This window comes from Pleurodeles waltl, chromosome 6 (assembly GCF_031143425.1).
Source record: "Pleurodeles waltl isolate 20211129_DDA chromosome 6, aPleWal1.hap1.20221129, whole genome shotgun sequence".
NCBI lineage: Eukaryota > Metazoa > Chordata > Amphibia > Caudata > Salamandridae > Pleurodeles > Pleurodeles waltl.
Genome location: NC_090445.1, coordinates 1,379,517,634 through 1,379,531,315, shown reverse-complemented (window position 1 = coordinate 1,379,531,315; position 13,682 = coordinate 1,379,517,634). Strand labels below are relative to the sequence as shown.

General features: G+C 45.1%; 1 protein-coding gene across 7 annotated transcripts in view; it reads right to left on the bottom strand.

The window, feature by feature from the left end:
- ATP13A2 (ATPase cation transporting 13A2) overlaps positions 1–13,682 on the bottom strand; it is a 671,851-nt gene that overhangs the window by 130,967 nt on the left and 527,202 nt on the right. For 6 of the 7 annotated variants that reach the window (XM_069240690.1, XM_069240692.1, XM_069240691.1 and 3 more), the window contains 2 exons: positions 12,676–12,789; positions 12,082–12,161 (listed from right to left, as the gene is read on the bottom strand). In XM_069240690.1, coding sequence (XP_069096791.1) covers positions 12,082–12,161; positions 12,676–12,789 — 194 coding nt within the window. The remainder of the gene's footprint in view (positions 1–12,081; positions 12,162–12,675; positions 12,790–13,682) is intronic. The other variant, XM_069240693.1, reaches the window with a different exon arrangement.

The window sequence follows — 13,682 nt, the reverse complement described above, 5'->3', positions numbered from 1 at the left end:
AAACGTGACAGATATCCTGTTTGTCATATTACAATTTCCACAGGCTATAATGGAATTCTAATATGGCGGGATATGCGCTACGTTTGTGATGGAGTAACCCACTCTGCTAAACTCTAAATCAGGCCCAAAATGTATTATCACAGACGCAGAGCTAATAGTTTGATATGGCTGCTAAACCTTATTATTGCACCAGTTGGAGAGTTAAACGTTTTCCATTCAGTGACTTCAGTGAGGCTGGAGGAGGGGATAGTAGTAGTGAGTAAAAGAATGGCTGGTGAGGCGGAGAGACAGTAGGAAACAGAGAAGAGAGAAAAGAAAGTGGAATAAAAAGCTGGTAATTAGAGAAGAGAAGTGTGCAAGGCAGCAATGCAACACTTAACATTCATATTCCAAAAAGCAGGTTAGGATGATCCTTTCTTTACTGGGCAATTCAAAGACACCAGATACTCGAGTTCAGACCGCTAAACTGGCAACCAGCGTGTCCTCGAAATCCAGGTGAAGGATGATGGACTGGCTTAAAGTGGCTATATTGAGGGCACTAGCAAAAAGTAAGGGTCAAAGTCAGACTCAAAATTAAGATGCAAGATTGTTTTCGCTTAAATAATCCTCCAGTCAGAGGAAGTGCATGATAGACCCCGAGATTGGTTGGCATTTCCCAGCAGGCAATCGTGGACAGGCTGGTCAGAATTGGTCAAGGTGACATTTTTGAATTAGAGGTTCACCAGTCAAACAACAGAGTTTGGGGTTACCAGGAACAGCCTGCAGTACAAAGTGGAAATGCAAGGGTCAGGTATAGGCAAAGAAAGGCTGTTTTAAAGCAAAGGTATGGTGTTTGACCATGAGAATGCTTCAAATTTGTGAAGTGGGCCCTGACCAGAGGAAAATGCTGAATTCTATCCTTAAACAAGGCAGGCCTGCAGTCTGTAACTCAAACATGGCATTAGAAAATGGACAACGGAGCCAATATACCATTGTTAACCTCACCCATGTGAACGACAAACATCCTCCATATATGAAAGGCAAGGACCCCAGATATGGCAGCAGGTGAACAGTGTCTGAAGGTGGTACCTGTCCATTTGAGGAACAAGATAAAAGTCCTATATCCCTGGACCATAAATCACACCGAGTGACATCACAGCCTGTTAAGAGGGAGGAAAATATAAACACTATGGCTGGAGTAACATTTTGAGTGCACATCCTTTCAGCACAGCTAAGCGATGTGTCAAGCATCCTTTTGATGAAATGTTGAGTATGTCTAGTACAATTACATTTGGTGGATTTCATTGGAAAAAACAAAGCAGGACAGAAATATGAAGAGGACAGTAGATTTTCAGAGGCAGCGCAGAAAACTTGTATCCTAACATAAGGATACTTTTTGAGGAATTTTCCAAGTAGGAGCTCATACAATGGTTTCATTCTGTACCGCATAGGGGTACAGTGAATGCAATGTATGAAGTGATTAACAATGTTAAGCACAGGACAGGGCTGGAAAGAAGAAGTAAAGAATTAGTACAGGTAAACAAGAGACCGTAATAAAGGGGAGTGTGAAACAGGTGCATAGAGAGTGCACAAAGACTTCAGGTGCTGCTGCTCGGCATATTTTGTCCTTTAGGTCCACCCCAGCAGCAACCGGAACAATACCTGGACTGGCAAGGAAGGCTGCCATTAGTGCTTTCCCATGAAAAAGCCCCTGGAAGCCCAAAAGTGCAAGTGGATTTCTTTCTCTGTGTAGGACAAGCCAAACAAGTGCACTACACTACAACTATTAAAGCGATTGAGGGAGAAGTCGGCCTTCTCTCCCAACAGCATTTCTCTGTCTAACACTATGTGCATCGGCACTGGCTGGGTAGCTCTAAGAGCATGTGGAATGCATTCAGCATGTTTTCTTATAGTAACAGCCATTGCCATGCATCAGGTCACTGTGTTAGCAGAATCCTGGCTTCACTTCAAGATTTGTTTGGAGGCATCCATGCCATCACTGACTAGGTCAGGGTTGGGCTTCGTCAGGAGGTCTCCAAGATGGACTGCAGCCATTTTAGCCGGCTCCCATAAGGTGTAAACATACTGACTAAGGAGGTATCTAATATCCATAATACAGAGTGACTTTTAGCAAAGACATGATCATAGACTAAAGCACTATAGCCTCACAATCAAGAGGAATGGGGGGGGGGGTGGGGAGGGTTGAGTTATGATTTAGATTTAATTTACCAGAAGATGTATGTGCCACTTAGCTCTACAGCAAAGCATGTGTTGACAGAAATGTAGGGGAAGCTGGCACATGCCCACAAAACTGTACAATCTGTTTGTAGACTGCTGGCCCAAGACGGGTTGTTCCAAGCAGCCAATTCTGGCTACTAGTGTGTTTCATTAACTGACAACAATAGTTGCAAAGTCACATAAGACACCTGCAAGATTTCAGTTAATTATAGTAATTAAGCTCAGCAGAGGGTAGGGACAATTAGAGTATTTCCACTGCTTTCCTTACTAAGGAGGTAGTACCATGGACATCTTCCAAAGGGATGCCTTGCGGCTAAGGAATGACCCTTTCTGGTGATGTGTCAATGCATTTTGGAGGTTCAAGTAAAGGCCAACATCAACATTATAAGAAGGTAAGAGGTTGTCAGCGTATTTCACTGTGCACCCATAATATTTATTGAGCATATCAAAAGCACTGGGATAAGCCCCAAAGAGTTTCACCACCTAGAAATATTTCTAGGCCATAAGGAAGTACTGTCACATCAGGTTGTCATAAAAACAGGCACAAACCTTTTTTTTTTGCTATTTGGATAATGTCAGCTGAATTCGAGGGTGGAACCAAAGCTGAAATCAGCTCCAAGGGCGGCACAAGTGATGGAATTAGAAGCAGTGGCAAAGGCACATGAGCCAATACAATGGGGGGCAGGAGTTTCTTCAGTTCTTCGGAAGCAGAACCTAGGCCAGAGCCTGTGGAGGTGCAGAGTTCAGCAACATCTGTCACTGGTATCATCAAACCCGCAAGGTCAAGCCCATCCTTTGGTAGCAGCCCAGAGGGAAGTGGATTTGTACTGATAATGGCCCGACAGAATGCCTCTTCCTCGGAAAGGTTGACTGTTTGAGTTGGGAACTCAAGCGTCATCTTCTTCAAAACTGGAATTAGGACCATGATTAAGAAAAGACCAGTATTTGAGAATGTTTTTCGTTGAGTTTCTCAACAGTCCTGGGAGTGTGCGAGGCCCCAATGAGCCCTCACAAAGGATATATGTGGAAACATATGTATTAAACATTTAAGAAAACATATAAGAGGGGACTTGAAGGCAGTTGGTCCGGTAGTGCAAAAAAGCCAAAAGGGCCGATAAATAACCTTTGACAGTGCCCACTGGAAGTCTCTGCTCGGGCTAAAGACAACACAAAAAGCAAGACATCTGGCAGCTTTGCCTGTATTCGGTCCATAATGCAGCAACCACACCAGACCACAAATGTATCCCAATGCAGAAGGATTTTGTAGATGGGCACCTGGCCACTAAATAGACACCAGCTGCTTTGGGGGGGAGGTTCAGTGCAGTGGCTGCTCAATTTCCATGCATGGAGGTGTAGACTGTTCAGGCCTGCATGCAAGGCTTTGCCCTGCTCATATCATAGTATATCCTCCTAAAAGTAGCAGCCCCATCGGAGGACCGATGCTCATGCCCAGAAGCCCCACGCACCACAGTCTCCTAGCCCAATCCAAAGCCATTAGGATGAAATGGGCACCACCGTCATTCTGGATTTTCTTGGTCTGGAAAGGAATTTTTTTGGGTGAGGCATACAGACGTTTTGTGCTCCATTCTAGAAGGAATGTGTCGCCAAGGGAGAGTCTTCTTGGGAACTTCAGCACACAACAGTGTTAACATTGGGTACCCTCAGCGACGAGATTAAGCCAGGATTCTCCTCATTGCTGGAAGCCACCATGTGCCTGAATTAATGTCAGCCACTAGTAAATACTTAGGGTCACAGCTCGTATCATCGTTTTTGGCCTACAATGCCACGTCAAATTAAACCTAGTCATAAGCAAATCAACCCTCATCCTGCTCCAACGGGAATAGTTCAGCCCGAAATGTCAAGCTAGGTCCTCTCTCAGAAGGAACACAAGCAACCCAAGACCCAAGTTATGGCTCTTCAGTAGGAATCAGCTTGGCTCCAGTAGCAAAGTAAGCACCGGACACAGATCTGGTGACACCCGTCGCACTGAAAGATAAACCAAAAAAAAAAAAAAAGATTGTTTGGATGCTTGAATTATCTCAGCCACTGGCAATTACTCAGGGCTGCATTGCAGTCCACCGTTTTTTGCTCACCATGCCACCTTGGTTTACACCAAGCAATAGGCAAATTTGCATTGACCCTGCTAGATGTGCTAGGTGTTGCTAGCTGAGTTTATCCGTCGTGGTGTTCAAAGATTCCACCAGTTGGTTCACATGACTAAGCCATATCCAGAGGGGGAAAGTTTCTTAGCACAAGACTCCACCACACTTAACTGCTGCAATGCCACATGGCGGTGGTGTTGTCCATGAGAACCTGAACTAGCCTCCCTTTGATGGTCAGAAGGCAGGCTTGCACCACTAAGCAAATGGTCTGTGCAGGAAAATGTCCCTTGCTGCAGTGAACCCCCCCCCCTTTTTGACTGATATTGATGCTGACTTGATTGAGATTGTGCTGGGGATCCTGCTAACCAGGCCCCAGCACTAGTGTTCTATACCTAAAAAAATGTACCTTTGTTTCCACAATTGGTACACCTCTGGCACACAGATAAGTCCCTTGTAAATGGTCCCAGTGGTACCAAGGGCCCGGTGACCAGGGAAGGTCCCTAAGGGCTGCAGCATGTGTTGTGCCACCTTAAGGGACCCCTCACCTAACACATGCACACTTCCATTGCAGATTGTGTGTGTTGGTGGGGACAAAAAAGCAAAGTCGACATGGCACCCCGCTCAGGGTGCCATGCACAGAAAACACAGTCTGTGGCATAGGCAAGCCACCCCTCTAGCAGGCCTTAAAGCCCTAAGGCAGGGTGCACTATACCACAGGTGAGGGCATAGATGCAGGAGCACTCTAAGTCCATCTTTAGACATTGTAGGTACAGTGTGGCCATATTAAGTATATGGTCTGGGAGTTTGTCAAAACGAACTCCATAGTTCCATAATGGCTACACTGAATACTGGGAAGTTTGGTATCAAACTTCTCAGAATAATAAACCCACATTGATGCTCGTGCTGGATTTATTAAAGAATGCACACAAAGGGCATCTTAAAGATGCCCCCTCTGTATTTTACCCAGTCCTTCAGTGCAGGACTGACTGGTCTGTGCCAGCCTGCCACTGAGAAATGAGTTTCTGACCCCATGGGGTGAAAGTCTTTGTGCTCTCTGAGGCCAGAAACAAAGTCTGCACTAGGCGGAGGTGCTTCACACCTCCCCCTGCAGGAACTATAACACCTAGCAGTGAGCCACTAAGGCTCAGGCCTCGTGTTACAGTATCCCAGAGCACTCCAGATAGTGGAAATGCCAGCCCCCCCGGACAAGCCCCCACTTTTGGCGGCAAGTCCAGAGGGATAATTAGGAAAAACAAGGAGTCACCCCCCTCAGCCAGGACCACCCCTAAGGTGTCCAGAGCTGAGGTGACCCCCTCCTTGAGAAATCTTCCATCTTGCCTTTGAGGATTAGGGCCAATAGGAAAAGGAATGTGTCCCCCTCTCCAAATGAAGCCACCCTCAGGGACAGTAGCCACTGGCTATTGCCCTTTAACCCCCAAAACGGCCCAAAATCTTGATTTTAAGGGCTCCCTGAACCAAGAGATTTAGATTCATGATGACCTCAAGAAAGAAGAAGGACTGCTGAGGTGAAAACCCCGCAGAGAAGAGAAGGAGATACCAACTGACTTGGCCCCAGCCCTACCAGCCAGTTTACTGCTTCGAAAAGCTGCAAAAGAAAAAGCAAAGCATTCTGCAGGAACAGCGACCCCTGAAAAGCCTCTGAAGGACCGCCCACCTCACGGAGGACCAAGAAACTCCAGTGGAGAGGGGTCCTGTCCAATAAGAAGACAAATAAACCATATTTAATGGGACTCCCACCTCACTGCAGAAGCATTAGTCCGAACTACTCTGCACCGACACCCCCGGCCCGGGTCCAGAAGGACCAACCAGCCAGATAGAACCCCCTAAGGCGATTCCGACCAAGTGTCCACCCTGGGCTGACCTCTCCACCCCTCCACGAAGATGCCTGCATAGAGAAGCCAGAGGATCCCCTTGACCGCGACTGCCCGGGACGAAGATATCCAATGCCTGGAGAAGCACTGCAACCACAGCAGCCCCCAGACTCAAGAGAACCTGACCTCTAGCACGGTAGTGACAAGCAGGCACCCCTTCTCCCTGTCCAGTCGGTGGTATTCCAGAGAAGCCCCCCTGTGCCTTGCCTGCAGCGCCTAAGTGACCCCTGGGTCTGCCCATTGAATTCCATTGGGAACCCAACGCCCTGTTTGCACCCTGAACCCAGCCGCCCCAGTGCCGCTGAGGGTGCGTGTTTGGTGCCTACTTGGGCTCCCCCCGTGCTTCTCTAAACTCCCCTGGTCTGCCCTCAGACAACACGGGTACTTACCTGCAAGCAGACCGGAACCGGAGTACCCCCTGTCTCCATAGGCGTTCATGTTATGTTGGCTCCTGTTTGACCTCTGCACCTAACAGGCCCTGTGTTGCTTGTGCTGAGTGTTTGGGGTTATCTTGAACCCCAACGGTGGGCTACCTATGCCCTAGAGACTGAGTCTGTAAGTCAATTACTTACCTCCAAATCTGTACTGTATTTTCCTCCCCCAGGAACTGTTGAAAACTGCAGTGTCCACTTTTAAAATAGCTTTTTGCCACTTTACAGAAAACTTTATGTATTGTCGATTTGATTCAAAGTACTGAACTTACCTATGCAAAGTACCTTTCATTTAATGTACTTACCTGCAAACTGAATCTTGTGGTTTTAGAAATAAATTAACAAAATATATTTTTCTACATAAAAACCTATTGGACTGGAGTTAAGTCATTGAGTGTGTGTTTTCACTTATTGCTTGTTTGTGTACAACAAATACTTAACACTACCCTTTGATAAACCTAACTGCTCGACCACACTACCACAAATAGAGCATTAGTATTATCGATTATTGCCTCTGTCGAGCCTCGAGGAATCCCTGAACTCTGTCAACACTAACTCATTTTGATATAGTATATACAATGCCAGCTTCCTACAGTCTGCAAGTCCAGTAAGTTGAAGTGGAAGCAGGTCTCTGCTGGAGGCTTGAGTTCCCTGAACTCGTGCACTCCCAGATCATTTCCCCAACCCAGCAGTGATGCCTCTTTCACCACGGTCAAGTCTAGGTAGGGAAGGAAGAGACCTCAGTCACTGGTCCAATTGCAGCTGAGCAGCCAGCACTGCAGCTATTTTGTAGGCTCCTCTGAAACCTGGATGGAACTGGACAGCGTCCATAAGTGCTCAGCCCAATGAGGCTTGAGATCCCAATGCAGAGCCCACTTGTCACATCCAGTGTGTTCATCAAGCAGCATGCAAGTGTCTCACAGCGATCCAGGATCGAGGATGAAAAATTAGGATCATATCCAAATTGTCCTGGATTCGTTAACCTGGTAAAAAGACTCCAAACTGCACTGTTCCTGGAAGGGCTTTGATAGATAGGACTCTCTGCAAAGGAGTCAGGTGAGACTTTGGCACGCTCGATCGAGAACTCCACAAAGATGTTAGAAGGTGTACCATCATCTAGAGGTGGTGTACGAACAATTGTGGCACGCCCGGTTGCAACAGCCATTCGTCAAGGTAGGGGGAAGACTGGTATACCCAACCTCTGAAGATGTGCTGCGACCACAACCATCACTTATGTCAACACACGCGTGGCACTAGTGAGGCCAAAGATGAGCACGAAACACTCAAAATGCTATTCGTGACCATGAACAGCAGGTAATGCCTGTGAGTCCGCAGTACCGAAATATGAAAATAGGCACCCTGCAGATCCTGCGCTGCCATCAGGGGTCCTGGATCTAGGGCAGGTGGAATGTGGGCCAGCATGAGCATTGTGAATTTGTTCTTTTCCTGAAAGAGGCTGAGAGGGAGAAGATCTAAAAAAAAAAAAAGAAAAATGAAAAAAGTCTCCGTTCTTCTATAGCACCAGGAAATAACAGGAATAACATCCAGTCCTGATTTTCCATAGCTGGAACACTCTCTATGTTTGTACAAAAGAGCCTGGACTACCAGCAGGAGAATAGGCAAGTGTTCTCCCGAAAGCTGTTCTGATGTAAGTGGAATATGCAGTGGGTTATAAAAGAAGGGCAGGGAGCAACCCAGCTGGGCTATTTGGAGGATCCACTTGCCGGATGTAAAGCGTTGCCACCCTTGGAGGCAATAACTCATCCTGCCTGCTACAGGGTGGCCATATGCTGCAGAGGGAAAACTTAATTGGGTTGGAAGCTGAAGCAGGAGGTGAAGTTGATAGGGTAGTACATTGTGGCTGCAGGCCTGGGCATTGTCAGCTTGATCGTTGATCTCAGCTACAAAAGGATTGTAAGACCTACTACTGAGGTGGCAGGCCTTAATGTTCTCTCTCTCTGAGCCTCAAAAGGGTCAGAGTTGTTCGAGATATTGTTGCGTGCGAACAGAAAGGCCATGGAAGCGTGCCATTGCCCTACTTTCTCCACAGTGCTCCTGCTTTGTCTCGAAAGAGATGGCTGCCGTCAAATGGCATATCCATTAATGACGCCTGGACATCACCTGAAAAAAACGTGGATCTCATTAACACGTTGCATTGAAGCACCAGGCTGGTACCAACAGTCCTGCCTAAACAGTCGGTAGAGTCTAGTCCTGAATGGAAGGCATACTTCGCTCCATCTTAGCCATACTGAATGATCTGTGTTAGTTTGGTGCAGAAGTCATCTGGGATTGTCAGCAAGACCTCTTTGACCATGTCTCACAATGCATGCAAATACTGTCCAGGAAGATATCAAGCATTTACATACCAAAGGTCAACACTGACTGATGAAAGCATGATTTTCCAAAATGCCTCCATAAGTTCTGACTCCCTATCAGGAGTTGTCGTAGGGCACATGTTTAGGTTCACCCTTCTTGTAGATGCCTGGACCACTAAGCTCTAAAACATGGGATGCTGAGTGAGGAAAACAGGGTCACCTGGGGCAGGTCTCTGATGTTTCGGCACTGGCCCATTTGCGTGGGCAAGACCAAGGCACAGCCCAAGGTCCATTACATGTTCATGAGGGCCTCATCAAAAGACAAAAGCAGCTCTGTCGCAGCATGCCCAAGGCTGCAGAACCACTGTCAAGACATTAGTTTTAACCTCTATGGTTGATAGCTGCAGGTCTAAAACTTCACCTGCATGAAGTATCACTACAGCAAATGATGCATATTGGTCAGTTGAAGAACCAGGTGGGAACACAAGCCAGGGTCAGGGAAAGTGTCCAAACTACTGACCTCTTGTAAATCCATAAAATAGGTTTTCATCATAACTGAGAGACTGGCCATCCCCATCATCACCCAGGCCTAGTTGGAGATAATCCAAATCTTATTTAAAAAGGTTGTGGAGTACTTGTGAGCAACTCCTAGGTAATGGCAATGCTCAGAGTTTGAATTAATACCCGTTCCACTGGGACTTGAGCAGGAACAGACTATGGTTGGTGTTGTGTTACATTAGTTTTGGAGTCTTACAAAATAATCAGGTTCTCTTCCAGCATCAGCTGCATTAATGTGGTTACAATGTGGTAGAGTTTGGTGCCAGAATTGAAGTTTAGTTGTGCATTTGCCCTGGAAGAGGGCCAAAGACCGTAGTGGGGTCAAGAGGCACAGATGGCTTTGAGGATGTATTCGCCAACAGTAATCCAACTGAAGGCCTCCTCAGATCCGTGGGACCTGAAGGTGCGGCACAGGGAGCTGAAAGGGTATCAAATATTCACAGCATGGCTTCCTGGAAAGCCTCTGTATGCTGCAATGTCATCAACTGTCCAGAGAATATGGGGTGCATCAGGTTAAGTTGAGGAATCGGTTCCTCAGTAGGGGACTGAGACACAGAGGCACCACGTGCAACTTCTTCGTCTGAGAGTGGAGGGACAAGGAGGAATAATGCTTCTTTTTCTTGCTTATCCTTTTCTTAACTCACTTGAGGGTTTCAAATGTGAGGAAGGTCTTTTGCAGGAACATGAAGAAAAGAAGAGGGACTGGCAGATTGATTGGTCCAGTGCACGTTCTCCCAAAATGTACGATAAGAGTCACTGAGTGCACAGTTCCAAAGGATGAAGGGTATTAACACCCCTCTCACAGGCACACACTTAATTAGAAGCAATAGCCCTCATGCATCATCATCGGGCCATGCTCCACATTAGACTGGCGCTGAAATTTCTGACGAGGTCCAGCATAAGACCTTCAAGCCATTAAGAGTGAAAATAATGTCTTGGTACCACAAAATCTTTAGGTAACCAAGAGGCGACTGGAGAGATGCATAAAAATATTAATTGGCTCAGGAGCCCCTTCAATATAAGGAAATGTTTAATAAATAGGCGAGGACCCGGTCAAGATTAAAAACAAAAGAAAAGTGAAAGGGAAATAACGGTCCCACACTTTACAGACACAAAGGGAAAAGTAAAGTAACTTAACCCTCTACAAAAGTCCACATGTTTCGCGACCAAAAAAATTGTCCAAAAACAATCCACTGGCGCTTCATCAGGACTCAAACATAAATCTTTCTCCAGAACAATAAATGTAAAGGAACATACTAGTCAATCAAAATAAGAAAAATGGAGTAATTACTCACTATGAGTCTGTGTTTACTAGACAAGACTGTTGGTCATGACCATTGTTTCAAAGAAGAACTACTTCCAAAAAGGAGGGTGAAAAATCATTCAGGATATTGCATTGTCCGGGTAGTACGTAACGCGACGCAGTCCTGAGCCCTATTCTTGAACTACGAGAGCATGGCCCGATGATCATGCATGAGGGCTATTAATTCTTATTAAGTGTGTGCCTGTGAGAGGGGTGTTAATACCCTTCATCCTTTGGAACTGTGCTCTAAGTGACCCTTTTGCAGTAACAGCCTTCAGTGCAGCAGCGGGCCCGTACTCTCAACTTCGACTGTGTTCAATGACAAAGAGCTTGCTTTGCGATCAAAGATTGCCTTGGGGTTTATCAGGGTGCAATCCTCACAAGACTCGGAGTGCTGAAATGGCCTTGAACACTAATGACATACCTCTTAGGAATTTGTCATAGACGTCTGTTTTTGACAGTCCCTGCAAGGTTTAAACATTGTGGTTTTAAGTGGGAATGTGGACTCTTTCATACTGAAAAAAATTACAGTAAAAAGTTTGTCAAAGGTGAGGAATGCCTTTTAGACCGAGCTCTGGAGCTGCATCCAAAGGTGTGGAAAGAAAGGAACTAACAGTTTACAGTAGTGGCACTTGTTTGTGGCTCAGTGGTTACTTCTGGGGCAGGATGAAGAAGACACAGACCTGCACGACACCATACGTTGTAAAATCTCTAGTTCCAGTCCGGCACCTGGGGGTATTCACAAGGTGAGTAATCTATAGTTAGAAGTAATGATATTGAGAAAGAATACTACAAAACGGTAATTGAGATTTTTGAAGATTAGCATAATCATATCATACCCTGAACAGGTATGAGGTACTGGCCATAATGGAAGATTTTGTTGTGGTTGATCCTGCTATGTTCTGCATGAAGGGCATTGGGTTCATTTTTTGTGAATTTAAAAGACATTTTGGCAGTGACTAGGTCTTTGTGATAAACGGTTGGGGTGGGTTACCCTCCTGGTGAACTGTATTATAATTTTTCCAATAAGCAAGCCTATGTTTCAGTGTCACATTTTTTCTTCTGTATACTTGTAACAAAAAAATAATTAATACAAAAAGTAAACAACTCCATCCCTCACTGTCCATATAGGAAATTGAATGATGCAAGAGATAAAGAAGAAGGCATTTCACCCAAGTTCTACAGCATACTTCAAAAAGAATTCCATCTCTTCCATGTATAGCCAATCTCACAGAAGGCTATGCGTATACTAGAGCGACTTACTGCAGAGCTTGAAGGCTGCGCACAAGCTGGGTCTTCTGGTCAGGAGACATGCGGGCAAAGATAGTGCCCTTGACTAAGACCTGAGGAGAAAAAACAGATGTGCCAATTAGATGCAACTGAACTCTGGAGAAGGTGAACACATACCTTAGTATGGTACTGAACTGAAAGCTCAAATCTTAAGAGGGCCTTTAGATCTTATTTTGGGTTAATATGGAAGTGTCAAAGATTGGCTGTGCTGCAAACACTTTACAATAAAAAATGTAAAGAAATATTTAATCAACTTTGAAGATTACATAAGCAAGCATTAAGATAGCACTTTAATTAGCACTGACTCTGGAATGTTAGCCAAACCTGAAGAAAGACTGCATAAGTTTGGGACTATGTCAGAGAACAATGTGTGCCAGAGGGGGGGCAGAACACAGTAGAAAAATGGACAGGTTCCATGAAGGCATATAAAAAACCCAAGTCTCCCATCAAACAGTTTTCTTCATCTGCTAGTTGTGCCATGCATGTATTGGAGGGCTGCATATTGTTAAAGAAAGCTGTCAGACTGAGGTGTAATGTTAACACAGATGCAAGGTTGCTTTCACTCACCTTGGGTAGCAGGGTGGGAAAGTAGTCACACACAACAGCAAATGACTTCCCATTCAGTGCAAGGTGATAGGGCCCCTGGTCCATCGAAACAGTCTCCTGCTGATACAAGTCCTGCTAAAATTTAAAAAATATATATATGTTGACACCATACAGGTATGTCACGGCCCCAAAATGACACACTTGTGGATGCAATTCAGAATAGGTCCTTGTCTGGGAACTTCCATACTCCTACATTAAGCCTTTATAACCTCCTCTAATATGAAGTAGAACAAACAGAAATCAAACTGCTTTTTATCCAGTTAATGTACCAAAGGTAGGCAGCCGGTGCTATGTCTCTGCACTCTATGCACATGGCAACACCACCTAAGTATTCCTAAATGACTAACTGCTTTTCCAGATGTTTTTAGCCAACAGTCTGCAGACGTGCCTATAAATATACAATATAAATATTGAGAAGTAATTAACATTTTTTTATTCTGATGTCTTAATTGAGCTAAATAATTACAGTACTGCCTATCCCCTGGAGTATAGAAGTAGAGGATAAATCCTAATTTGTTTAAGGCTGGTTCCAGTCTGAGGTGGCCTGGTGGCCAAAAGAACAATAGACTGGAATGTGGCCACAGTAAATACTAGTGGTTAAGATTAATTTAAGCATTCCACCCATCACTTTTTTGTGTACCTCTGCACAACTCCTCAGATGCGGTAGAGACATTGAATGATGTATCCATGATTTACGTTAGCTATAGTCAGATATTGGTTTGTGGTAACACGACCAGGATCAAAGGGCATGATATTAAATATTTGTGCAATCATTTTGTCAACCAATGCCATAAATTACAGTGTCCTTGAACATCAAAATGAAAAAAAAGCACTAAGAGAAAGCTTAATGCTTGACTCCTGAGCAGAGTCCTCTTTTTAATATGTTCACTCTGATGGCTAAAAAAGGCTGGAATATATAAACTGTAGTTTCAACACTAATTCAAATGTAGATAAACATAGATTCTGAG